This window comes from Oryctolagus cuniculus, chromosome 15 (assembly GCF_051225735.1).
Source record: "Oryctolagus cuniculus isolate XC-2025 breed Fujian yellow rabbit chromosome 15, ASM5122573v1, whole genome shotgun sequence".
NCBI lineage: Eukaryota > Metazoa > Chordata > Mammalia > Lagomorpha > Leporidae > Oryctolagus > Oryctolagus cuniculus.
Window position 1 is genome coordinate 90,072,824 of NC_142881.1, and position 25,375 is coordinate 90,098,198.

A 25,375-nucleotide genomic window follows, 5' to 3' on the forward strand; every position below is an offset into this window, starting at 1 on the left:
CTACTGCTTTCCCAAGCCATAGCAGAGAGCTGGATCATAAGTGAAGCAGCCAAAACTCAAACTGGTGCCCATATGGGATGCCAGCACTGCAGGCAGCAGCTTTACCTGCTATGCCATTGCACCAGCCCCTAAATATGCATTTAACATACATAATCTACGAAACTTCTTAGCTTAGCAACACAACACACAGTAAAGTGTAGGTTGTCTCCCCTCGCAGTCCTGGGAGCCATGTCTGCTGCTGCCAGCGTTACCAGAGGATTGTACTACATGCTGGTAGACAAGAAAAAAAATCAGAATTCAAAGGATGGCTTTGGGGGCTAGCGCTGTGGCCTGAAGTGCTGGCATCCCATATGGGCACTGGTATTAGTGCTGGCTGCTCTTCTTCCAATCCCGCTCTCTGCTATGGCCTGGGAAAGCAGTAGAAGGTGGCCCAAACGCTTGGGCCCCTGCATCCACGTGGGAGACCTGGAAGAAGCTCTTGGCTCCTGGCTTCGGATTGGTGCAGCTCCAGCCATTGTGGCCATCTGGGGAGTGAACCAGTAGATGGAAGACCTCTCTCTCTCTCTCTCTACGTCTACCTCTCTCTATAACTCTGTCTTTAAAATAAATAAAATAAATCTTTAAAAAAATGGCTTTGAATGAACACATACTGCTTTTGCACATCATACAGAAGAAAAATCATTAAGTCCAGCCATTGTAAGTTGAGGACCATCCACATATGTAATACAGGCAATAAAATAAATTCATAGCTGAAGGAGTTGGGTATTGTGAGTTTTTTTGTTACTGGATTAGCTTGAAGATAATAAAGATGGTTTCTCATGATGGACAGTGAGAAAATTATAAAACAAAACAGGGAAAACTGGCCATTGGTTTCGAGGAAAATAAAGGAATACTATAGAAAGTGTCAATTTAGACTGTTTATTTCATATATTTGCTACACTTCAGGAAATCTCCTGTTTTGATATGATGACAATTTAGCAAGTAAAAAACACATTTCTTTGGAAAAATACTTCAAAGCTTAGGGTTTTTAACATATAAATATAATACACAAAATAAACACTGCACAAAAACCACCCATCCACAAATTGCAGTATGCATCACTACTGAAATACAAAACATTCATGAAAGTATACCTTTACATTGGTTGCAATGTTTTCAACAATGGGCAACAGAAAAACTTATTTTGAAGTGCCATATAAGAAACGTCTTAGGTTTTGTGGGCCATATGGTGTCTGTCACAACTTTTCAACTCTGCTGGTACAGTGGGAAGGCAGCCATAAGCAAAACACATGTAACAGCAAAAGTGAACAAATGCTTTTTGTTTGTATTAGTGTTTTCAAAACTATGGACACTGAAATTGAAATCTTATATAATTTTCTTGTGTCACAAAATATTCTTTAATGTTTTCAACTATTTAGAAATGTAGAATCATTCTTAGCTTGCAAGCTACAAAATGGGCAGTGGACAAGATCTGATTGTCAGGCTGTAAACTGCCAACACCTAGATGAACACAAACAGGATCTCTGAATCATTTGGGGGGAAAATACACAATTGAACCAAATCAAGGCACTAGCAGCAATAAGGTGGGGGACGAGTGCTGGGTAACTGTCCCCTTTTAAAGTATTTGCAGCATAATTCATGAAATATAAATTGTGTTGATAATATCTAATATATAGCTCTTTGTATCTGATATTTTTCTAAGTACTTTAAAATATGAACATATTTAGACCTCAAAGAAATCCCAAGATTTTACTATCTTTGATAGGAAAGGAACTGAGGCACAGAGAGGTTGAGAGGCATGCCCCAGGCTAGTGCTCGGTCTAGACAGCTCTGGGCCTAGACAGAAGGAGGCCTGAGTCTACACTCCTGACCATTACACCACGTTGCTTCTACTGGGAAATAAAAAGTACTGAAGAACATTTAGAACTCTTTGACAAAATATGAATGTAGATAACTTTACATACAGCTAAAACATCAACAATGATAATGCTTACCACATAGCACTATTGGTTTTTATTTTGGAAAGTGCAATAAATATTACTAGTTTCAACTGCTTCAAAAGCAGCTCAGGCTTTTGCTGTAAATTTGTGTCCCCAGTGAAATCTGGCTGATCACGAGACAGTTGCAAATTTTACAAAAACACTTTAGCTGCATTTTGAAAGGTTAGTTCAGTAACAATGTTTAGATCCATTTACAAAAAAGCACATTTTTAAAAATTTTTAAAAATTCCACTACAATACTTATATAACAACACAAGTCACTGAGAATTAATAAATGACATGTTGCTACATACAAAAGGTATTGAACTAAGGTTACACATTTTCTCTGTACAACTATGGATGGCTTCCACATGCATGTCAAAGATTTACACATTATGATTTGGTGTATACTCACACACACGTCCTACAACTCCTAAAGGACACTTCATGTGTGTTTAATGATTTTGCCTGGTTATTCAATTTACCTGTACTGTTTTACAGCCCCATACATGTACAGATTTCTTTTTTACAAAAGAAGAAAAACTCAGAAGTGTAACTGTTTCCCTCAGTACAAATTCTTCCAATTTCCTTAAAAATCTCACACATTTAGGATACCTATAAAGGTCTTATCCAAGTATCAGAAATCTGATGTTTGATGAAACATGAGTTCTTGAGAAAGGATTTTTCTTCCTGTTCTAATCTTTGTAGTTTTCCCCTCTGAGTTCTCTAATATATGAGTTCAACTTGTATAAAAAGATTTCTGTGTACTCAGGATACTCAGGAGTTCCTAATTTGTGCGCTTTTGGATGTCTAGCACTGGCTTCTCTAGCAGAAAATTTCTTGAGATTCATTTTAGTTACGGGATTTCATACCTGTGTGATTTTTCCACTGTAAAATAACAGACTTCCCTCATGTTTTATAATTGTATGGTTTCTGCCATCAAATGTTCTCTGCTGCTTTAGTACAGTCTACCAGAGGGTAAAAAATTTTCCCTAATGAATGTATAGAACTTCTCTTTTTATTCTCTGATAGTCTGTGAGTAAAGATTGTGGCTTAAATTGTTTCCACTTTGATGGTATTTATAAGGTTTCTCTAAAGTGAATTAGCTGATTATTTTCGAAGACGAAGTCAGAATTTTTCAACCAACACTACCAGCTTTTGCCTTCTTTGTGTGTGTCTTCTGATGTGCAGTGAGCTGTGATTTCTGGATAAAGGTCTCCCCACACTTCTTACACTTAAAGGGTTTCTCCCCTGTGTGAGTTTGCTGATGTTCTGTTAAGGCTGACTTCTGGTGGAAGCAGTTCCCACATTCCTTACATTTAAAGAGTTTCTCTCCTGTGTGAGATTTCTCATGGGTTTTGAGGTGTGAATTCCTAGAGAAGAGTTTCCCACACTCCTTACACTTATAGGGTTTCTCCCCTGTGTGTTGTCTCTGGTGTATGATAAAGTGTGACTTCTGAGAAAAAGACTTCCCACATTCCTTGCATTCATAGGGTTTTTCTCCTGTGTGAGTCCTTTCATGTAATCTGAGGACTGAATTCACAGAGAAAGATTTACCACATTCTGTACATTCATACGGTTTCTCTCCTGTGTGTTTTCGCTGATGTTTAGTGAGGTCTGATTTATAAAAGAAACTTTTCCCACATTTACTACACTCAAAGGGTTTCTCTCCTGTGTGAGTTCGCTGATGTACCGTTAGAGCTGACTTCTGGTAGAAGCAATTTCCACATTCCTTACATTTAAACAGTTTCTCTCCTGTGTGAATTCTCTGATGGATTTTGAGGTGTGAATTCCTAGAGAAGAATTTCCCACACTCCTTACACTTATAGGGTTTTTCCCCTGTGTGTGATCTCTGATGTACTGTGAGGTGAGACTTCTGGGAAAAGGTTTTCCCACATTCCTTACACTCATAGGGTTTCTCCCCTGTATGTGTTTTCTGATGTACCATGAGGTATGCTTTCACATAAAAGAACTTCCCACATTCAGTACATTCAAACGGTTTCTCCCCTGTGTGTGTTTTCTGATGTTCCATGAGGTGTGGTTTCTGGTAGAAGGACTTTTCACACTTATCACATTCATAGGGTTTCTCCCCTGCATGGGTTTTCAGATGTCTACTGAGAGAAGACACGTGATAGAAAATTTTCTTACATTCTTTGCACTCATAGGTTTTATCTCTGGTGTGACTTTTCTGATGTTTTGTGAGGTCTTCATTTTTAGAGAAAGATTTCCCACACTTATCACAATCATAGGATTTGTTCTCGGAATGAGTACGCTGATGCACTATTAGGGCAGACTTCTGGCCGAAGAACTTTCCACATTCACTGCATTCATAGGCTTCCACTTTGGTATGAGTTTTCCGCTGCTTTGTAAGCTCTCCATTCCTAGATCGAAAGTTCCAAACTCATTAATGTGTAAGAATGTTAAGACTTTGTTTCTGCTGTTTTTTGGGGGTAACTCACATTCATGAGGACTCATAGAGCATCTCCACTGTGAATGTTCTCTGTCACACACTGTAGTTTACTATTTGCAGAAAGAATTTTCTCTTGCATTTTATTCACAGGATCTCTCACCTGCCTGTAGTAATACTACTCCACTTTGAGTAGTAAGGCCTCCCTAGTGTACTTCAGAAGTGTCAAAAGACTACTTCAAAAGTTCAGATCCTGACTAAGGTCTCTATTATAAAAAAAGGACATGCTCATTTGGATTACATTTTTCTGGATTTACACCAGTGCTAGTTTTCTCACATTTATTATTAACTTACTCTCCCATTTCCAGTAACCTGTCAAGATACTGTTACAAAGTTTCTATCTTAAATATTAATTCTTAAACTTGCCTTGAATTTCCAGCTTGGCTTTTGTGGTTTCTTGTTTCAGGTTCATGAATTTTCCATAGGTCTTCTACAAAGGAATCAAAATTGAATACTCTATCAATCTAACACATTATTTAGGATGACTCCTAGGCTTTAGGCCAATCTCCCCAAATAAAAGAACTCTCAAATGCAAATTTCTTCTATCCTACTTTGGGGAAAAACATAATAAACACTACAAATTATTGTAGTAGACAGGGGAAGGAACCTGATTATAAATCCAAATACCTCTGACAGTTTTACAAATATGATCTTAAAAACTTGGAGGAGAAAGGACAAAAAACAAAGAACAGGGAGTAAAGAACAAAAGATTTTCTAAGTGTTTCCTAAACAGTAATGTAGGAATCTTAGACAATGCTGTGAGCCCATTAATGACAATGAAGAGCAAGTAGGATAAGAAAAATTAGTGGACAACTACGATTCCTGGAAATATCAAGGAAAATATTAAATTTAATTAATAAGCTAAACTATAGGTCTCTCTCCTCTCAGACTTAGATTACTGTGTTATTGCTGGTACAGTAGTCCTCCCTTATCTACTAGGGATATGTTCCAAGACCCCCAGTGAATGCCTGAAACTAAAGATAGTACTAGACCATATATATTCTATGTTTTTTCCTATACACAGACACCTATAATAAATTTTCACTTAAAAGAAACACTCTACAGCTTTTTTTTTAACATATCTGAATGGCCAGCATCTCTACTTTTGTGCTTTGGGGTCATTATTAAGTAAAATAAGGGCTGCCAGAATACAAGCACTGTGGTACTATGACAGCTGATCTGGTAATACAAAGACTACCAACTGGGTAGTGTATTCAGCATGAATCCACTGGACACAGCAGGTAATTCAGGTCCCAGGAGGGGCACAGCAGAACTACACAGATTTCACCAGGCTACCGAAAACAGCACACCATTTAAAACTTACAAATTATTTGTTCCTGGAATTTTCCATTTAATATTTTCTAACCATGGTTGTGACAGGAACTGAAACTGTAGAAAGTGAAACTTCCTGGAAAAGGCAGGAGTACTGTCATTATAAACTGGTGTTTTACCTCCTCTTCATCCACCCACAACACTGAAGTGACATCAGTTTTCTCATGTTCCATCACTTGAGCTTTCACTCTCCATCTACTTGGCTCAATCTCCACTGGTACAGAACACATCCAGAAGGAAGAATTTTCTAAAGCAGATGGCAAGCCATCTGTACAACAGGATGAATCTGCAGCTGTAGCACCAGATATTTTCATCCCTGAAATTTTCTTGACCACCAAATGTATTTCCAAACACTGATCTCCAGTTCTCCTTTCATATACTTGATTCCTACGTCACTGCTTCCAATTTACCACATAATGTCCAAAGATTAGATTACCACCATCCTTCTAGAATCTTTACTGATCTTCATATTTATTCATCTTTAAATGTATGAAATCAAGAGAAAGATTATATAGATTAGAATTTTATTGTCTCTGTAGGGAAAGTTATTTGATAGGGACTTGCTGAAAATTAACATGAATACACAGAAAGTAAGATCCTATGCATACAAAATGTGAAGGAGGGAGTAAAGTGGGGATTATTGTGTGTTTTAGGGCTAAGAGGAGAAATAAATAGTGGCAGGAAAAAAGGGCTGGGCTAGTTCTTGACAGAAAATTAATTTAAATATATACTCTAATAGTGGGTCAGTATAAGTTTACCATGATAGGCTAGTGACAATTTAAGTCTGCAGCACTACACAACGACTACGAGAATTTAAATTAATAATTTAATTTCAACCCTAAGAAGGAAGTGAGTTCAATGAAACCATCATGTAAGAAGGTAAAATATGGCACCAGAACACAAATAGGAGATGCTGGAGAGGTCAATTTTAGGATTTCTCAGTATAAAAAATCAATGTTTTGGTCTTAAGAATGGGTAAACTCTTGCAGGAGTTACTATAAAGGGCTCAGAACAGAAGGTAGATAGTGTCTATTTCTTGTTAATCAACAACATTCTTTCAACAAATATCCAGTGAGCAACTAACATGTACCAGGCATTTATTTCTAATCCTGGCAAGCCATCAGCATATGAGAAAATATATGAAGATTGGAGGACGCAGGCATGGCTATTATCTTAGGATTACAAAGCACCTCCAATAAGGTACAATGCATCTTAGCAAGGATTCTCAGCACTTCATGCAAAGGACAAATGCCATACAACAAGTTGATGAGCAGCACGGCCGTTTAAAACCTGAGGTCAGAGGTTCATGAGAGAATAAGAAGCTAAAACTAGTGCCAGTAGTAAGTATTTTGTTGTTAATAAAAGGAGGATGGTGAGAAGTCATTTGAAGAAGTTTGTACATCAGATTTACGAACAGTTCAAAGATTATAGCTGCATACTCTAATAGCACAAAGTCACTGGAAATTCTAGAAAAAAGACAAAAGTTTCAGGCAAGGTTAGGGAGGGATTAAATTTTATATGTAGGAAAGAGAAGTAAATCTATTATAAGAATATTGAGCATAGGAGGGAATTTAAGTTGGAGATAACAAAACATTGGAAGTGTGATTTAGGTTTCTCACATGTGCAGATCATGTCCTCAAATCACTTCTAGAACTATAGGGTATTCAAAAGGAGATTTCTAAAAAGTATTTCAAATGGCAAGAGACACCCACCACTTCACTAATAACATGGGATATAATTTCCTCTAACTCACCAGGGTGGCTCTGATGAGGAAATTCTACTTCTAATATCCATGGCTTTTTTCCTTGCTTCAACTTGAAGACAGTATTTGGCTTACTCACAGGATAACCTATTAATGGAAAAGATACAAGAAATGATACAAATTGAAGTTTAGAGACTCTGAAGGATAGGGAAGTTTCAGGGCAGGAACAATGAAAGCCTCACTTGAGCTTGGCAAATATAGATTCTTTTATTGGGGAGGTTGGGACAAGTATATTTTTCTGGTTCCCAGAGTTGATTTTAACTTTGATCCCTGAAACAAAGCTACTATCGTTCAACCCTATCGCGAGCTTCTTTGTTCCAGTAACGGGGAAAGGAAATTGAAACGACTGGGAATTACATATGGAGACTCCTTCTCACCCACAGCAGCCAGGAGACTGTAGTTTTCCAGCATCACTTCCTTGTACAAGGTTCTCTGAGCAGTGGTCAGTAATTTCCACTCATCCTTGTTGAACTCCACAGTAATATCCTTAAATGTCACTGGTCCCTGGAATGACATATTTCAGTTCAATATGAAGTAACTAGAATACAGGACCAGTGAAAAGATACATTGAAATAACTCTTAGTGCACAAAGTGCAGAACTGACTCTGCTGTAGTGCTCCACTGGATCCTACTTATAAATCATACAATAATAATTCAATGTAAATTTACTGAGCTCCCACTCTGTGCCTGAAATTCTGCTGTAGATACTGGTGACTAAAAGCAACTTTCTTCATATCCTGGAGCTTGCATTTTGACAAGAAGGCAAAGATGTAAATGCTTAAATGCTACAAGTAGAGCAGCTGTTATGACAAAAATACATACAAGATACAAGATGGTCACAAATGGGATAGTTGTTTGCATTTTGCATTGCCATGTCAGATTTTATTAGGTGATCAAACTGATACATTCAAACTTTAGAAATAAAGAAAACACAATTGGTATGCATGAGAAACGGCCAGCTTAGGAAACTGAGAACAGGATGCAGGACCAAGATTAGTCAGGGGGTTACAAAGTCAGGTGACAGACCATGAAGAAATTCTGAATTTGCCATTTGGACAAGTAAAATGTGTTTCATATATATACTTAGTAGATCTCTTATTAATATATTGCATGTGAGAAGTCTTCACATATTTACAAAAATGTATATTAAGAAAAAACTATGTTTGGATTTCAGTATTTTGCACCAAATAAACATATTTTAATTCCATACTCCATGAACTTTTGAAGTACGTTTGTACAATTATAGCTATTACAAATAGATGAACAAGTTTCTCAAATTAAAGGTATCTTGTTGAGGAAAACATGATGAATAGACAGCTGTATAAAGCAGACCACATAGTGTGACTTTTGATGTTTAAAGTTCTTTCCTATTCCAAGTTACTTAATATTAGAGAGTTGTGCTACACTTTTCTCCCACTTTGTTTTTTGTTTGGGAGAAATTTAAATCAATTGAAAATGTGTTAATTACACTTTCTGCTTTTTTTTTCTTGTATGGCTTTTGGGTAATTTTTCAATTCATGATCAAGTGAAGATAAAATTTATTTTTATGGTGGAGAGGAGTGAAGATGTTAGTCTTGCTTCAAAAGCTCACTCATTGGTTGGCACAGTAAGATACACATTCTTTGAAAACATTTCACATTCTTGGCATTTGGGGAGCTGCACTTAGGTTCTGTGATACTTGTATGAGCCCTAATTTCAGCACCTTACTTTCAGATTTTTGTCTATGTATTTTAGAGGCAGAGAGAGCATAACACTGAATGGCAAGCAAGAGCCAGAGTGAGAGAGCTCCCAAATGCCTACAATAGAAGACAGAAACTCAGTCCAGCTCTCCCACGTGAGGAGCAGGGACCCAAATACTTGACCCATTACTGCTACCTCCCAGTGTACACATTAGCAGGAAGCTGGGGTCAGGAGCTAGAGCCAGGAGTTGAATGCAGGCACTCTTGATATGGGATGCAGGTGTCCCTACTGACATCTTAACTGCTAAGCTGAACCCTCACCCCTGAAGCTTACTTTCTCTTTGGGCTTCACTACCAAACACATAAATGATTCCTTCCTCTCCTGTGAAGAGCTTGCTCCAGGTTGACAACTCCACACATTCCTAGTCCCTTCCTTTCTATTCCCAGTGCCACTGAGTGGCTCCCACTTGTCTTAGTCCCTTCACTATCTGTCTCTGCCTCGGCTTCTGGCAGTGTCTATGTGCTTCCTCTACACTGTGACCTCACCATCTCTTTTCTTCCATACAGACCCCTCCTGACTCTGGAGTCAGCTCCAGTCTGACTGCTTTGGCACTGATTTCTCAACTTAGATGTGAACTGTAGTAGTCTCATCATTATACAGTAGCAACAGGTTTTGGAGTATAGAGACTGTGGGGAGCAACTCAGACTAGACTAAGTTACTGGAATTAAGACTTATTCTATGCATCTGCTCTCCCACAATATGGCGCTGGGAGAGAAGTAAACAGCTCCCGCACAGCTGCCTCCAGTTCAGCCAATAAACTGTAGTACTTGCTCCTGATTGGAGGAGAGCAGTGTACTCGGCGTGTGGGCAGCCGAGTTGGGATTGGCAGAGGAGGACTATAAAGGAGGAGAGAGACGGCATGCACCAGGAACATCTAAGGGGAACACCTGTGCAGCCCCCGAGAGAGCCGGCCGGCGGTGTGCTGCTCCCCTGCGGAAGTGGGGAAAGTGGCCAGGGGGAACCGCCCTTCCACGGAGGTGGAAGGGACAGTAGCCAACCCGGGAAGAACCAGCAGCAAACCCGGGGAGGGCCGAGCAGACGAAAGAACAGCGCAGGGTCCTGTGTCGTTCCTCCACGAAGAGGGCGAGCGACAGAGACATCTGAATTTCACCCACTAACATTATTTCATGGTAACTGAGAGTCCGTAAGCAGAAAGAGGAACACAAGGAGAAGGGTGAATTGAGCAGGAGGCAATGAGTTGAAGTTTGTTTATGTAGGGCTTAAAGTGATGGTGCAACAAACAGCTGGAACTGTTTTGGTAGCTACACATACACATAAATTTCTTCAAATGATATTTTCATATATATGAAAAACCGAATTCTAGGAAAACCCATCCAAAGATCTGAAAGGGTAGCAATATTTTGAGGTGATGATGGCAGAAGAAACTAGGCCCAGATCATGGAGCCTGAAAGAACTTCTCTAACTGCAAGAGGAAGCCAGGAGGAGGGTGCTTTAGGAAACCAAAGACAGAGAGAGTCACAAATAAGAGACAGCTTTCATTCAAAATCTAAATGTAAAAAGTCCAAATTAAAACAACTGCATAACAGCACTGGAGTGAAAGCTGTAATCAGTAAGCAAGACTCTGAGAAATTTTTGAGAAATTTAGACTTCATAGGATCACACAATGTAATAGGGATACATAATATGACTGGTAATATTAGCCTGGCTCACTTTGTTAAGGTGATGTTTGCCAGTTTTCTCCACTGTAATTATTTTTCTTTTTCATACTCTATACTTTGAAATAATTCAAAGTCCAATGCATACTTAATGAGGGACAAATAAGCTCCTACTCCTAGATCAGGCAGAATTCACACATATTATCTGGAATGCTTCATTTAAAAAAAGTTGTCTCATTTATTTATATCAACATGTTCTCATATTTATTGTATGCTTTGGGTCATAATCTAATACTACATTATTTATTTTGTTGCTCAAACTTTCTCCACTTTGCTGATTAGGAACTCTTTCAGGTGGCTCCTGTGTCATGGATATGTCCCCATTGTCTCATTTGTGGGCACTCCTTTATTCTCTGATACTACAGAATGCTCCAGACTTACTTTATTTCCCTTGCCTCAGTCCTATAATCAACCAATTCTCCTGTGACTTCTAGCTCCCTTTACAGGTAAACGGTACTAGAAACTAAAATCTGGTTGCTGCATATAGTAATTGCTCCTAGGGTGTCACTGCTTCTAGATCTTCCTAGAAGTTAGTAAATATATATATATATATATACACACATATATTGACCCATTTATATATACATATCTATAATTATTCCTGCATAGATATGTCATCGCATATAAATATTATACAATTTCTATACATATATGTATAAAGGCTACTCACACACACACACATATATATATATATATACACACACTGCTTTTCAATAAGTGGCACTGGAATATACTTGGCATGGCAGTTAGGATGCCACATAGGATGCCCACAGTCCATATTGGGGTGCCTGGATTTGAGTCTTGGTTCTGTTTCTGATTCCAGCAACGTACGAATGCACATCCTGGACGGCAGCAGTTGATGGCTCAAGCACTTGGGTCCTTGCTACCCATGAGGGAGACCAAGACTGAGTTCTGAGCTCCTGGCTTCAGCCTAGCACAGACTCTGCTGTTGGGGGTATTTGGGGGAATGAACCAGTAGATGGTTCTGTCTGTCTGCCTTTCAAATAAACATAGTGCTTTTTAAAAATGGAAAATATTAACTGCTGACAAGTAATGTGAAGCAAATGGAACTCAATACATTGTAGGAATACATTGTGGAATAAATACTTGTCAGTTTCTTATGAATTAACCATAATACTGAAAACTGTATGACCCAGCAAGCACACTCCTAGGTATTACAAGAAATGAAGTTTATGTTCACACAAAAAGCAGTACAAAAGTATTTGTAGGGGCTGGCACCATGGCATAGCAGGTTAAGCTTCTGCCTGCAGCGCCAGCATCTCTATGGGCGCCAGTTCTAGTCCCAGCTGCTCCACTTCCAATCCAGCTCCTTGCTAATGTGCCTGGGAAAGCAATGAAAGATGGCCTAAGTCTTTGAGCCTCTGCACCCATGTGGCAGACCCAGAAGAAGCTCCTGGCTCCTGGCTTCAGACTGGCTCAGATCCAGCTATTGCGGCCATTTGGGGAGTGAATCAGTGGATTCCAGAAGACCTCTCTGTCTGTCCCTCTCTCTGTCTGTAACTCTGCCTCTCAAATAAATAAAATAAATCTTTTTTAAAAACCTCATGTATTAAAATGTAAGTGAATTTTGCTAAGTTTAAAATAAATAAAAACACAACTCAAAATCAAAACCACTTTGCATCTATTTGGGTGGCTATTATCAAATAGAAAAACAAGAGTTATTGAGAATATAGAGAAACTGGAAGCCTTGTGCATTGTTGACAGGAATGCAAAAGCAGAACAGCTGGTACAGAAAAAAGTTTGGCAGTTCCTCAAAACATTAAACAAATTATCATATGGTCCAGCAATTACATTTCAGGGGTTACTCCCAAAAGAATAAAAAGCAGAGCCTCAAACAGGTATTATTAATATGCCCAAGTTCATAGCAGCCTTACTCACAAATAATCAAAAAGTCAAAGTAACCCAACTGTCCATCATCAGAAGAATGGAAAAACAAGTGCATATATAAACAATGTAATACTATTCAGCCTTAAAAAGGAAGGAAATTCTGAAACATTGTACAAAATAAGACTTTATGTTAAGTGAAAAAAACAGGTACAGGACAAACTACTGTATGAACTCTGCTTAGATTAGGTATCTGGAGTAGTCAAAATCCTGGAGATAGGAAAGAGTGGTGGAGGCAGGCGTTACAGAACAGCAGGTTAAGCCACTTATGACCCCAGCATACCACATCAAAGTGCCAGTTCAGGTCCTGGCTACTCTGCCCCGATCCAGCTTCCTGCTAATGCACTCAGGAAGGCAGCCATAGATGGCCAAGTACTTGGGTCCCTGTCATCCATGTGGAAGAACAGGGTAAGTTCCAGGTTCCTGGCTTCAGCCTAGTCCAGAACGGGCTGCTGCAACCACTTGGGGAGTAAATCAGTGGGTGGATATCTGTTCCCTCGCTCTGTCACTCAGTGTTTCAAGTAAATAAATCTTAAAAAAGAAAAGAAAATACAGTAGTGATTGCCTGGGAAGGGGATGGGGGGGGGGAGGGTAGGGCAGACATCATTGTGGAATGGTTACAGAATTTCAGTTTTACAAAATGTAAAAGTTTTGCAGCTGGATGGTGGTGATGTTTATACATAGCACTGCCAGTGTTCTTGGTGCCACTGAACTATACACTTAAAATGGCTAAATAGTAAATAGTTTGTTATTTACATTTTACTACAAATAAAACTAAAGGCAAAAAATACAAACAAACCCAAAAACACTTAAAAGGAAAGTGTCCAAGGGTAACAGTCACCAGTATTTGAGGGATCAAGATCCTGAAAAACAGGTAAATCTATTAAATGAGACAAAATCTCTGCTTAGAATTTTCTGGGTGAGTCCAGCATTGTGGCATAACAGGTAAAGCTGCCACCTGCAATGCCAGCATCCCATATGGGCACAGGTTTGAGTCCTGGCTGCTCCATTTCTGATCCAGCTCCATGCTAATGGCTGGGAAAAGTGCTTAGGCCCCTGCACCTGTATAGGAAACCTGAAAGAAGCTCCTGGATGCTGGCTCCTGGCTTTGGCCTGGCCTAGTCCTGTAAGATACAGCCATCTAGGGAGTGAACTAGCAGACAGATCTCTGTCTCTCTGTCTCTCTCTTCCTCTGTTACTCTTTCAAATAAATAAATGTTTAAAAAAATTTTCTTGGCATCTGCAAATTTCATAGCCAGGGCAAAGGGCAGAAAGCCAGGTAGAGGTAGCATCTGTATAATAAGGATAAACAACTCGTTCTGATAAGAGTAGAAAATCAAAAGAGAAATTGATCCCAGCCTAACAGAATAAGCCCTTAAACCTAGAAAAATAAAAATTTTAAAATCAGAGAACTAAGAACTGAAAGATGAACAAAAGCAAAAATTCAGAATACAAATACTTTGGACAAGCAAAGAAAAACCAAAACATTTTCATTTCTTGGAGCAAATCGGGGAGAGTGAACATTTAACAAATTTTCAGTGTTTGCTGTGGGCTTGTTTGAAGTATTAGAATCCCTAACAGCCCCAGTCACAGAGCAAGTCAACACTGATCACACCATTGCCTCTGGACGACTAAGTACTTGATGATTAAGTAGGGGTGTTATATTCAAGAGATTCTCAAACAGAAACCGAGTATCTTCAGGACTGTTTTTATTTCCCATTAAATGTCACTAAGTGCTCAGTTTATACCATGTGGGGAAGCAGATTACAGAACCAAATAGAAAGCTCCGTAACAGAACGGATGCATTGAAATACAAACTTCCTGTGACATTTATAGCTAATGTCTAGCATTTAATTAAAAATTATGATATATGCAAAAAAGTAGAAGAATTTGATACATACTGAACAAAGAAGCCTACTGAGTCAGACTCACAGACAACCCAGATGTTGGGATTAGCAGATAAGGAACAGAGTAGCCATGATAAAAATGTTAACTAATTCAAGTGGAGGAAGAAACTCCATCAAATAGTAGATGAAAAGGTGGAGAATCTTATCAGAAAGAAAAACAAAAAGTGGAAAAAAAAGAAATTTTTGGAATTAAAAGGTACAATTATGAGCAGTGGGTTTTGTGGGCTTACTTCCAAGCACCACCTGGATATTTATCACCTAATTCATGGGCCATATAACACTATCAACTTAAAAATTAGCCTGCTGGGAGCCAGCACTGTAGTATAGTGGGTTAAAGCCCCGGCATGCAGCACCAACATCCCATATGGGCACCAGTTCCAGTTCTGGCTGTTCCACTTCCAATCCAGTTCCATGCTAATGTGCCTGGGAAAGTAGCAAGGGAAGGCCCAAGTGCTTGGGCCCCTGCATCTACCTGGGAGACCCAGAAGAAGCTTCTGGCTCCCGATTTTGGCCTGGCCCAGCTTGGTCGTTGTGGCCATTTGGGGAGTGAACCAGTGGATGGAAACCCTCTCCTTCTCTCTCTCTCTCTCTCTACCTTTCTCTATAACTCTTTCAAAATAAATAAATAAATCTTTAAAAAATTAGCCTGATATAAATTTATTATGAAACAAGTCCCGCCTGTGGCTGCCTTGGCAGGGCCAGACCAAATGATGTTGCGAGCAGACATTCTCTGCTCCTGGTTACGAAGAGAATGAACAGTTCAGAAAAAATGGAGTTATGAGCTTAAAAACAAAATCAGTTCAATAGAAATTATCTAAACAAAACTACAAAAAAAAGTCCCTGTGAAACATTTGGAACATATGGACATAGTCCAACATTTGTGCAACAGGAATCCAAGAGGGAAAAAAGAGAACGGGGCAAACAATGTTTGAAGATTGAGTGCCTGAGTGTTTTCCAAATAGTAAAACACAACAACCCACAGATGTCTGTCACCCTCCAAGAAGCATAAACAGAAAACTATCCCCCCTACACCCATCATAGCATAACTATAAAAGCACTGCAGATGAAATAGAGATGTTAAGTGAAGATAAAAAGCACACATCACAGGTATGACAGGTGGGGAGCTGCCAGCTGAAGACAGGCTTCTCATCAGAAACAGGAGAAGCCAGAAGCCAGATATGACATTAGGTGCAGAAACAAGAAGATTCTTGACATGGCCCCCTGTATCCCGCACAAATATCCTTCAAAACAGCAAAGCGATATAAAGACATTTTTGGAAAGTCAAACCAAGTGACTTTGACAGCATCAGTCCAGAATATGTGAAATAACAAAAAAATTGTTTAGTCTGAAGGAAAAGATATTGAATAAAATTGCAGGTCTGTAGCAAGGTATGTACCTGAACTCAAAAGATAATTTTAGGGGCTGGCATTGGGGCATAACAGGTTAAGATGCTGCATGCCAGCGCCAGCATCCCACATGGGAGCAGGTTTGAGTTCTGGCTGCTCCACTTCCATTCCAGCTCCCTGCTAATACACCAGGAAAAGCAGTGGAAGGGGCTTGGGCCCCTGTACCCACATGGGAGACCCTGATAAAGCTCCTGGCTTTGGCCTGGCCCAGAACCAGCTGTTGGGCAGTGAACCAGTAGATGGAAGACCTCTCGGTCTCTCCCCACCCACCTCTCAGTAACTCTGCATTTCAAATAAATAAAATTAATCTTTTAAAAAAAGACAATTTTATTTACATACAGGCACATTTCCCTAATATTAATTAAGATTAATAACTGTTTAAAGCAAAAATAACAAGTGTTTGGGGTTAAAATATGTAAGAAATGAGCTATAAGGCAAAGACCACAAAGGATGAGAAAGGTATAAATAGAATTATATTGTTGGAAATGTATTACACTGTTCACGAATAAGTAGTATAATATTATTTGTAGGTACCATAAAGTTAATGATACATACTGTAATCTCCATGGTAACTGATACATAAAGCAGCACACAAAGAAGGAGAGCTTAACAGTCAATAAAAGAAATATAATGTAGTACTCAAACTACTCCAGTTCTCAACTCAAAAGCAACATAAAGAAATCTCCTTAGGATAAAGAGAAATCCACACATAAATACACCACAGTAAAGGACATCTTATAAACAGCTAACCAAAAAACATAAATTTGCTTTAAAGCTTGACAAACTGGTGAATTTTCTGCAACTCAAGTAGCAGAAGGCAGTGAATGCTTTTCAGTGTTTTAAAAGAACTGCCAACCAAGAATTCCATACATGGTGAAAAAGTTCTCCATGAGTATTTCAGGTAATCTAAAGAAAGGTTTCCTCTAGCAGACCCTCATTAAAGCAAACAAAATAAAAAGTTTAAAAGAACGCCTTCAAACAGGAAAAAAAATAAGCCAATAGAATTTGAGAGATGTAAGAAGGAACAGAAAAGAAATCTAATTCGACCAAAATGACTATGAACAAATAATTCTACGATCTTCATCAAAAAAATACTTTTCTGGGAATTGGTAGTGACAACTGCATTCAAAATTACTCCAGAAAAACAGAAGGCTGGGGTGGGTAGGTGAGGGGTGGCACTGTTGTGCAATGGCTTAAGCCACCACCTACAGTGCTGGCATCACATATGGGCGTTAGTTCAAGTCCCAGCTGCTCCACTTCCATTCCAGCTCCCTGCTAATGGCCTGGGAAAGCAATGGAAGATGGCCCAAGTTTCTGCGCCCCTGCACCCACTTGGGAAACCTGGAAGAAGCTCCTGGCTCCTGGCTTTGGCCTAGCACAGCCCTGGCCATTGTGGCTATTTGGTGAGTTAACCAGGTGAAGGAACAGCTCTCTCTGTGTCTCTATTTCTCTCTCTAACTCTACCTGTCAAATAAATAAATAAATCTTAAAAAAAAAACAAAAACAAAAACGAAGGCTCACTAGTCATTTTTGCTGTTCCAGACCAACCATCCGCAATCGATGACAGAACATAAGGGAAAGAAAACATCATGTACCACTCCCTGATTGATTTTAGATTGGGAGAATTTCACATAAAAGGCACAAATGCAAGATTGACTGAAGCAGAACTGCAAAATGGGTAAGATTTTTAAAGAATATTTATTGATTTGAAAGGCAGAGTAACAAGAAAAAGAGAAAGAGACAGAGCTTCCATCCACTGGTTCACTCCCCAAGTGGCCACAACACCCAGGTATGAGCCAGGCCAAAGCCAGGAGTCAAGAACTCCATTCTGGTCTCCCACATGTGTGGCAGGGGCCCAAGCATGTGGGCCATCTTCCACTGTCTTCCTAGGCACATTAGCGGAAGCTGGATCAGATATGGAGCAGCCAGGACTCAAATCGGCACTCTAAAGCGAGATACTGTAGGCAGCTTAACCTGCTGTACCACAATGCCTCCCCCTGGATTAAACTTTTTCAGCTACCTCCTACTTTTTTTCTCCTCCTTTTTAGGTCTATTTTCTCTCCACCAAGATGCTCAAATGCTGTGATTTTTAAATTACTAACTAATGATAGTCATGCTGAAATCTTTGTTTTATTTTGAAAAATGACATTTAAAGAAATAAGGAAATAGTTACCACAGAGTCCTGTATTCCTTTTCTCTGGATAATGGTGGGGATGAGATCAATGAAGGCCACATAGGGCTCTGAAGGTACCAGGACTTTTCATTTCTTGACTCAGAAAAAGCATACACTAATGTTTACTTAGTATTTCCTAAATCACAAAGCCAAAATAGGGTACATCAAAAGCTCATGAAAAAATGGAATTAAAAGATAAGTTTATTTTGGTGAAAAAATTTTGAAATCCATGCAGTTTTTTTATGATATGCATTTTTCACAAACTTTTAAAGGCTCTCTCATGTGCACAGATTTCAGAATTTTACAACAAACTAAGCATATCTTTTAACTCCATTTTCTACAAATGCACCCTTGTATATATAAACTATGTATATTCCTTTGTATAAAGTTTGGTTTTAAAATTAAGTGAGCAAGTAAAATCAAGATTCTAATTTTTCTACTGCCTACATGGCCCTTCATATTCTAGCCATCCACCTCTTCAATCTTATCCCTTACTATCCTCTCCCTAAGTCATTTCTCTCTGGATTCAGTATCCTGAACACTGCTTCTGGAACATGGCTCAGGGCGATTGTACTGCTGTTCCTCCTATCTAGAATGGTCTTCCCTTAGACTTCTACTTGACTCCATCTAATCCAAGACTTTCCTCAACTATTACCCTGAAGAGTTAGCATCCAAGTATTTGGAATGGCATTTCTAAGAAACATGTATCCTGTTCCTAGCTTCTCTGTACTGCTTTATCTTTTTAAATTGCTGGAGTTTGCCTCTGAACACATACTTCAGAATATTAATCAAATTCTGACACATTTTATTATATATATTTACTCATTTATTTTTATTTAAGAGGCAGAGAGATACACAGAGAGAAAGACAGAGAGAACCATAATTTGGTTCACTCCCCAAAGGTCTACAATGACAGGGCTGGGTGAGGCTAAAGTTGGGTGCTGGGGACTCAATCCATATATCCCATATTGGTGGCAGGAACCTATCTACTTGAGCCAGCACATGCTGTCTCTCAAGGTCTCCATTAGCAGGAAGCTATAATCAGGAGCAGAACCAGGATTCAAATCAGTACTCCGATATGGGACACAGGCATCCTAACCACCACCTTAACTGCTAGGCCAAATGCCCTCCCCTATATATTTTAAAATCATATTTGTTAGTATCATCGCTATTCTTACAGAAAAATGTTTAAGTTGTCAAGGTCACAGTGGAAGATACAAGTTTTCTAAAATTCTAATTTTCACCATGATTTTTAAAATTTAATTTATTTGAAAGGCACAGAGAGGGAGAGAGACAGAAGACAGAGATCTCCCATCCATGGGTTCATGCCCTGAATGCCCACAACAGCCAGGGCTGGATCAGGAGCCAGAAGCTCAATCTGTATCTCCCACTTGGGTGGCAAGGACCCAACTACTTGTATTCTCACCTGCTGTCTCCCAGGCTATGCATTAGCAGGAAGCTGGGATCAGGAACAGGGGCAGGAGTGAAACCCAGGCATTCCTATAGGGGGTGCAGGCATCTCAAGCAGTGTCTTCACTGCTGTGGTGAAATGCCTGCCCCTAATTTTCACTTTAAAGGTCAGGTTTTAACACTGGCAAAAAAATACTGAGAATTGTTTCCTTGAAATGGCAGGCCCATTATTTTTTTAAAGAAAATGTTGAATATCTAAGTCAAAAATCACAGCTTGCCTGCCAGTTGTCTCAGGTAAAAAGGCATTTCCTGGGGGCTGGTGCTGTGGCATAGCAGGTAAAGCCGCTGCCTGCAGAGCCGGCATCCCATATGGGCACTGATCCTAGTCCCGGCTGCTCCACTTCCCATCAGCGTTCTGCTGTGGCCTGGGAAAGCAGTAGAAGATGGCCCAAGTGCTTGGGCCCCTGCATCCACATGGGAGACCCAGAAGAAGCTCCTGGCTCCTGGTTTCAGATCAGTTGGTTGTTGCGGCCAACTGGGTAATGAACCAGCGGATGGAAGACCTCTCTCTTTCTCTGCCTCTCCTTCTCTCTCTCTGCCTCTCCTTCTCTCTCTGTGTAACTCTGACTTTCAAATAAATAAATAAATCTATTTTATTTTAAAAAGGCATTCCCTGAAAAAAGCAGCAAGATGAGTACACATCAAATAATTGCACAAGTGCTTTGGCTTGAGACAACTACCATACTTCAGGATACAGCCGAAGGATTCTGCATGAACTTCCCTTTCTTCAACCAGACATTGAAAAGATGTGTATTCGAGGGTCAAGATTTACTAAAATTAATAATATTTACTGTCTCATTAAAGATAGCCTTAAACTATTCGGCAATATTTTTCTCTAAGTGCCCAGTGGAAGAACAGGAAAATTATAAATTTGGTGTCGTCTTAATTCATGCCAAATGGGCAGCAGTCTATCTATGATTGCTTTCATATTCTCAGCGCAGAAGGCAATTTGCATCTTAGTATTACAAGTTTTTTTTTAAGATTTATTTTATTATTTGAAAGGCAGAGTTACAGAGAGGCAGAGGTGGTGTGGGTGTCTTCCATCTGCTGGTTCACTCCCCAGATGGCTGCAATGGCCATAGAAAAGCCAATCTGAAGCCAGGAGCCAAGAGCTTCTTCTGGGTCTCCGACGTGGGTGCAGGGGCTCAAGCACTTGGGCCATTCTCCACTGCTTTCCCAGGTGCATCAGCAGGGAGCTGGATTGGAAGTGGAGCAGCTGGGACTGGCACTGGTACCCATATGGGATGTCAGTGCTGCAGGCTGGGCTTTAACCCACTGTGCCACGGCGCTGCCTCAGTGTTACAAGTTTTGTTTGACCTCTCAGATCCCTTCAGGATCTTCTAGCTCCTGGGGATCTAGGAGACTAAATTTTGATAACTGGTATTTTATTCGAATAGTATTTCCTCCAAAAATGTCTCTTAACGATTTCTACTTTTCTAGTTAAATATATGTGCTCTCTCTAGTAAAACATTAATAGATGTGCTCTCTCTCATTAAACATGCAGTGAACAAAGTAATGGCTAAATAAATGACCCACCTTGAACTTGTTCATTTTCTGCTGCTCTTGGGAAAAGGGTAGACACGATGAAGCCAGAGCCAGGATAATCAGAAGACAGAAGTCATAGGAAACCAACAGCTCCACAAATCCCCTGTGAAACATTTCCACACACCATGTCAGTAAAATATAAGCCTTTGCGTATGGCCCTCGATCCATCAAATGGAACAGGAAGGGCCATAATGAAGTAGCATCCACCTACCCACTGGTAATCCAACAAAATCCTGATGAACCTGGGATGTTTCGGAGTGAATCTAAATATTTTTTCCTACTGGCTGCCTTGAAGATTATGTGTCTGTTTACTGAATAACATAAAAGAATTGAAAACTTACACATCCAATAATAGCAGATTAGGTAAGGTTTATAATACCCACATATCTAAAGTATGGGCCTCTATGCTGACATTGGAGATGATATTGAAGAGATATGTATTTACTGACACACAAAAGGCATTTACGCTATATAACATTTTTTCTTACTAACATTACGAATCGCATGAGATTAGAAAGTCTTTTCAAGGTCTTCAAAAATAATGCTTCTTCTCCCTAAATTGCAGTTTCTCAAAAACTACTTCTCGGTGAACTTTGTTTTGACTTAGGTATGGTACAGCGAAACTGGAGACTTTGAGTCTACTGGAGGTCTGCTATTAACATAGTGACTGTCCCAGTTTCGAAGGTGTTTCCTTTTCAGTGAGGAGGAATTAGGCAATCTTCAACAACGCTTCATGTATCATTGGGATTCTTTTTTTTTTATTATTCAAGACAAAAGTATCTGCTTTATTGAATCTAGTTTCAGGAATGTTCATCTGGAAAGGAAATAGAACAATCTGAAAATATTTGCCCCTCTTTCTTGCCATTGATTTATATGTCTCAATTTAGTACACCTTAAGTTTGAGGACCATAGAAGAGGTAGTAATTTCAAATGAAAAACATTGTACTAATCATTAAAGAATAGAACACAACCAATTTGGGGAAAAATTACAACAATTCTGTCGCTCCCCCTCTTCGCGGAGGAACGACACTAGACCCTGCGCTGTTCTTTCGTTTGCTCGGCCCTTCCCGGGTTTGCTGCTGGCCAGGACCACAATGCAGTCAGTTTCCTGACAATTACACTGTCTCCTGGAACTTTCTGCTGGACTAGGGTAAAATGCATTCGGCCTTCATGAACTCTGACACAGCCATCGCATCTGCCGACAGTGACACAAATCCAGCTTATAAAATAACAGTGTGGCACCCTAACCCCAAATCAGGCACTTCATCTATGCAGCAAAAGGCATCTAGAAAGCTCAGGCCCTTTCCATACACAGCAAAACCCACTTTCAGCTAGCCCCGTGCTTACACAGTACCTAGCGGATAAGCCCGGATGCCTCCAGCTAATCAAAGGTTTTGTGATTCCAACTCCATCTAAACAACACTGATCACTGAGAGCTCAAACTGTGGTTTCAATGGACATGTTTTACAGTCCCTGGAGAAGAGACAGGCAGGGGCATGCATTCTGACACACGGGTCCTGAGGATGTTCCAGGCAGTTTTGGAAACGGAACACTATACGGTGAGCCCGAGTTCCGTACCCTGCACAACTACTGCTGGTGCTCGGCACACCTGCTGTGCTACATACAAGTCAGGACCGCGGCTTTTAGGCAGGAGACAGGGTGAACCACGAAGCACACCGCGTGAAATATATGTATTTTATAATATATTTTAATGTATGGTTACGTGGCTGTTCTCGTCCTGAATTACACGTTGGTAGGGATGCAGATGAGACCCTCGCTCCCACCTGCCAACCCCGGGTGTCAGGCTCTGGGCGCGAGTGCTTCACCCCAAGCCTGCAGGCATCCTCACCGCCCCCGCAAGAACCCCTGCGAGCGGAGCCGCTCCCACAACACCGTGTACACCGCAGCTGCGGGTTCGGACCCGCGCCCGAGCCCGAACCCCGGCCCCGCACCCTCACGCAGACCTCACCCCGGCGGCGAGCCGCGACGGTGCACACGGCGCGGCGGGCACACAACTGCGTCCCTACTCGGAGCCGCCATCACGTCACGCGGGACCGGGTCGCGCCGGCGGCCACCGCGCGCCCAGCCCGAGGCGCGGGCCGCAGTGCCTGCGTGGCAGGCCGGGCTCCACGTCCCGCAGCGCCGCTCCCTCGGCACCCCGCCCCGCTCCCCTGTCACCCTGCGGGGACACCGGGCTCCGCGAGGAGAGACACGGCCTCCCGGCCCCCGGCCAGACCCCCGCCCGCCAGGCGACCCCGACCCGGTCCCGCAGGCCCGCAAACCCGCCTCCCGCCCCCAGGCAGCCCGCAGAGGCCTCAGACACACCTGCAGAGGCGCCTTCTCTGCTGGAAGGCTGCGCCAAACCCAGCCCGGCCCCCTGCGGTACCGCGGACCCTTTCACGCTACCGAGTCCTCAATCCCCCGCGGCGCAAGACAAAAACCCTGGCGGCTGAAAGGAGATGGCACTGAGCATGCGCAGAACCGCTCCCTGCCCGCCACTCTAGAACTACGCTTCCCAGCAGCCTCGGCGGCGACTCCATGTTTGAATGAGTTGTACACTTCGGCGCCCTCTAGCGGCCCAAGTGACTGCTGTTGTGATTTTTCCTGGAGGCCTGGTCCTCGTTACTGCTGGCGATGAGTGATGGGATCCAGCATTCCCACCCCAAGAAGACAGGAAGCTACAGGAGGAGGTGCGATGAATATTGATGGTTAACTTAAGTGCTTGGAGCTACGTACGGCAGCAGATTTTATTTTAGGAGTGCTAGCCTTCCAAATTATGCAAATATACATGAAACATGCAATAAACTAGGAAATAGTACAAGTGTAAGCCAAAACAGGAGATGAATGCCACTCTCCATCCCCCCCCCCAAAAAAAAGCATGCTTAATATTGGGAGCATGTCCCAAGATTTTTGCACAGACTTTATGCCAATAGTACTGAATCTAAATAATGATTATGGGAGCAGGCCATGGTGCAGAGGCTGGGCCACCCCTTGGGATGGCTGCATCCCGTATCAGAGTTCCAGGTGCTCTACCAGCTCTGCTTCCCGTACGGCTTCCTGCTGATGTATCCTGGGAGGCAGTGATGATAGCTAAAGTATTTGGGTTCCAATCACACAAGTGGGAGCCCCAGATCAAGTTCAGTTCCTGGTTCTGCCTGGTCCATCCCAGCTGTGGTATTTGGGGAGTATCAGTAGGTGGAACAGCTCTCTCTGTCGTTTTCTCTCTGTCTCTATGCCTTTCTTTTCTTAAGATTTATTTCTTTATTTGAAAGTCAGAGTTACACAGAGAGAAGGGGAGAGAGAGAGAGGGAGGGAGGGAGAGAGAGTCTTCTGTCCGCTGGATCACTTCCAATTGGCTGTAATGGCCAGGGCTGGGCTGATCCGAAGCCAGGAGCCAGGAGCTTCTTCTGGGTCTCCCACGCAGGTGCAGCAGCCCAAGGACTTGGGCCATCCTCCACTGCTTACCCAGGCCATGGCAGAGACCTGGATCAGAAGTGGAGCAGCCGGTACTCAAGCTGGCATGGATATGGGATGCTGGCTCTGCAGGTGGTGGCTTTACCCACTACATCACAGTGCCAGCCTTCTCTGCTTTTCAATTAAAATGAAAATAAAAGAATGTCATGACTATAATTTCACTAAGGAATATTTACTGAATACATAAAACAAATTATTTCCTGGTCAATAACTTTTTCTAAGATTTATTTTGTTTATTTGAAAGGCAGAGTTATACACACAGAGAGGGAGAGATCTTCCACTTGCTGATTCACTCCCTAAAAGGCCCCACCAGCCAGGGCTGGGCTAGGCCCAAGCCAGGAACCTCTTCATGGTCTCTCATGTGGGTGCAGGGGCCCAAGCATTTCGGCCATTCTCTGATGATTTCCCAGGTGCATTATCAGGGAGCTGGATTGGAGGTGGAGCAGCTAGGACTTTAACTGGTGCCCAAATGGGATGCTAGTGTTATTGGTGGCAGCCCCCTTGGTCAATAACTTAAATGTCTTCAATTTATTCTCTCT

General features: G+C 41.2%; 1 protein-coding gene across 2 annotated transcripts; it reads right to left on the reverse strand.

Moving 5' to 3' along the window:
- Positions 1 to 904: 904 nt before the first annotated feature.
- ZNF25 (zinc finger protein 25) lies at positions 905 to 23,868 on the reverse strand. 2 transcript variants are annotated; one of them, XM_070058221.2, is made up of 6 exons: positions 23,688 to 23,868; positions 21,354 to 21,465; positions 7,918 to 8,044; positions 7,532 to 7,627; positions 4,813 to 4,876; positions 905 to 4,360 (listed from the first exon to the last, which is right to left on the reverse strand). In XM_070058221.2, exons 2-6 carry the CDS (start codon positions 21,366 to 21,368, stop codon positions 3,118 to 3,120), a joined length of 1,545 nt encoding a protein of 514 aa, XP_069914322.2. In that variant the 5' UTR covers positions 21,369 to 21,465; positions 23,688 to 23,868; the 3' UTR covers positions 905 to 3,117. The 2 variants fall into 2 exon arrangements, with proteins under 2 accessions (XP_069914322.2, XP_089169862.1); XM_089313736.1 differs by lacking the exons at positions 7,532 to 7,627; positions 7,918 to 8,044; positions 23,688 to 23,868.
- Between the last annotated feature and the right edge of the window lie 1,507 nt (positions 23,869 to 25,375).

Excerpts from the sequence above, each read along its gene's own strand:
- ZNF25 (XM_070058221.2), bottom strand. Across the intron at positions 7,628-7,917 it reads CAGTCTCCTGGCTGCTGTGG|GTTATCCTGTGAGTAAGCCA; the intron begins GTGAGAAGGAGT and ends TTCCATTAATAG. Across the intron at positions 4,877-7,531 it reads TCCTCATCAGAGCCACCCTG|AAGACCTATGGAAAATTCAT; the intron begins GTGAGTTAGAGG and ends ATTCCTTTGTAG.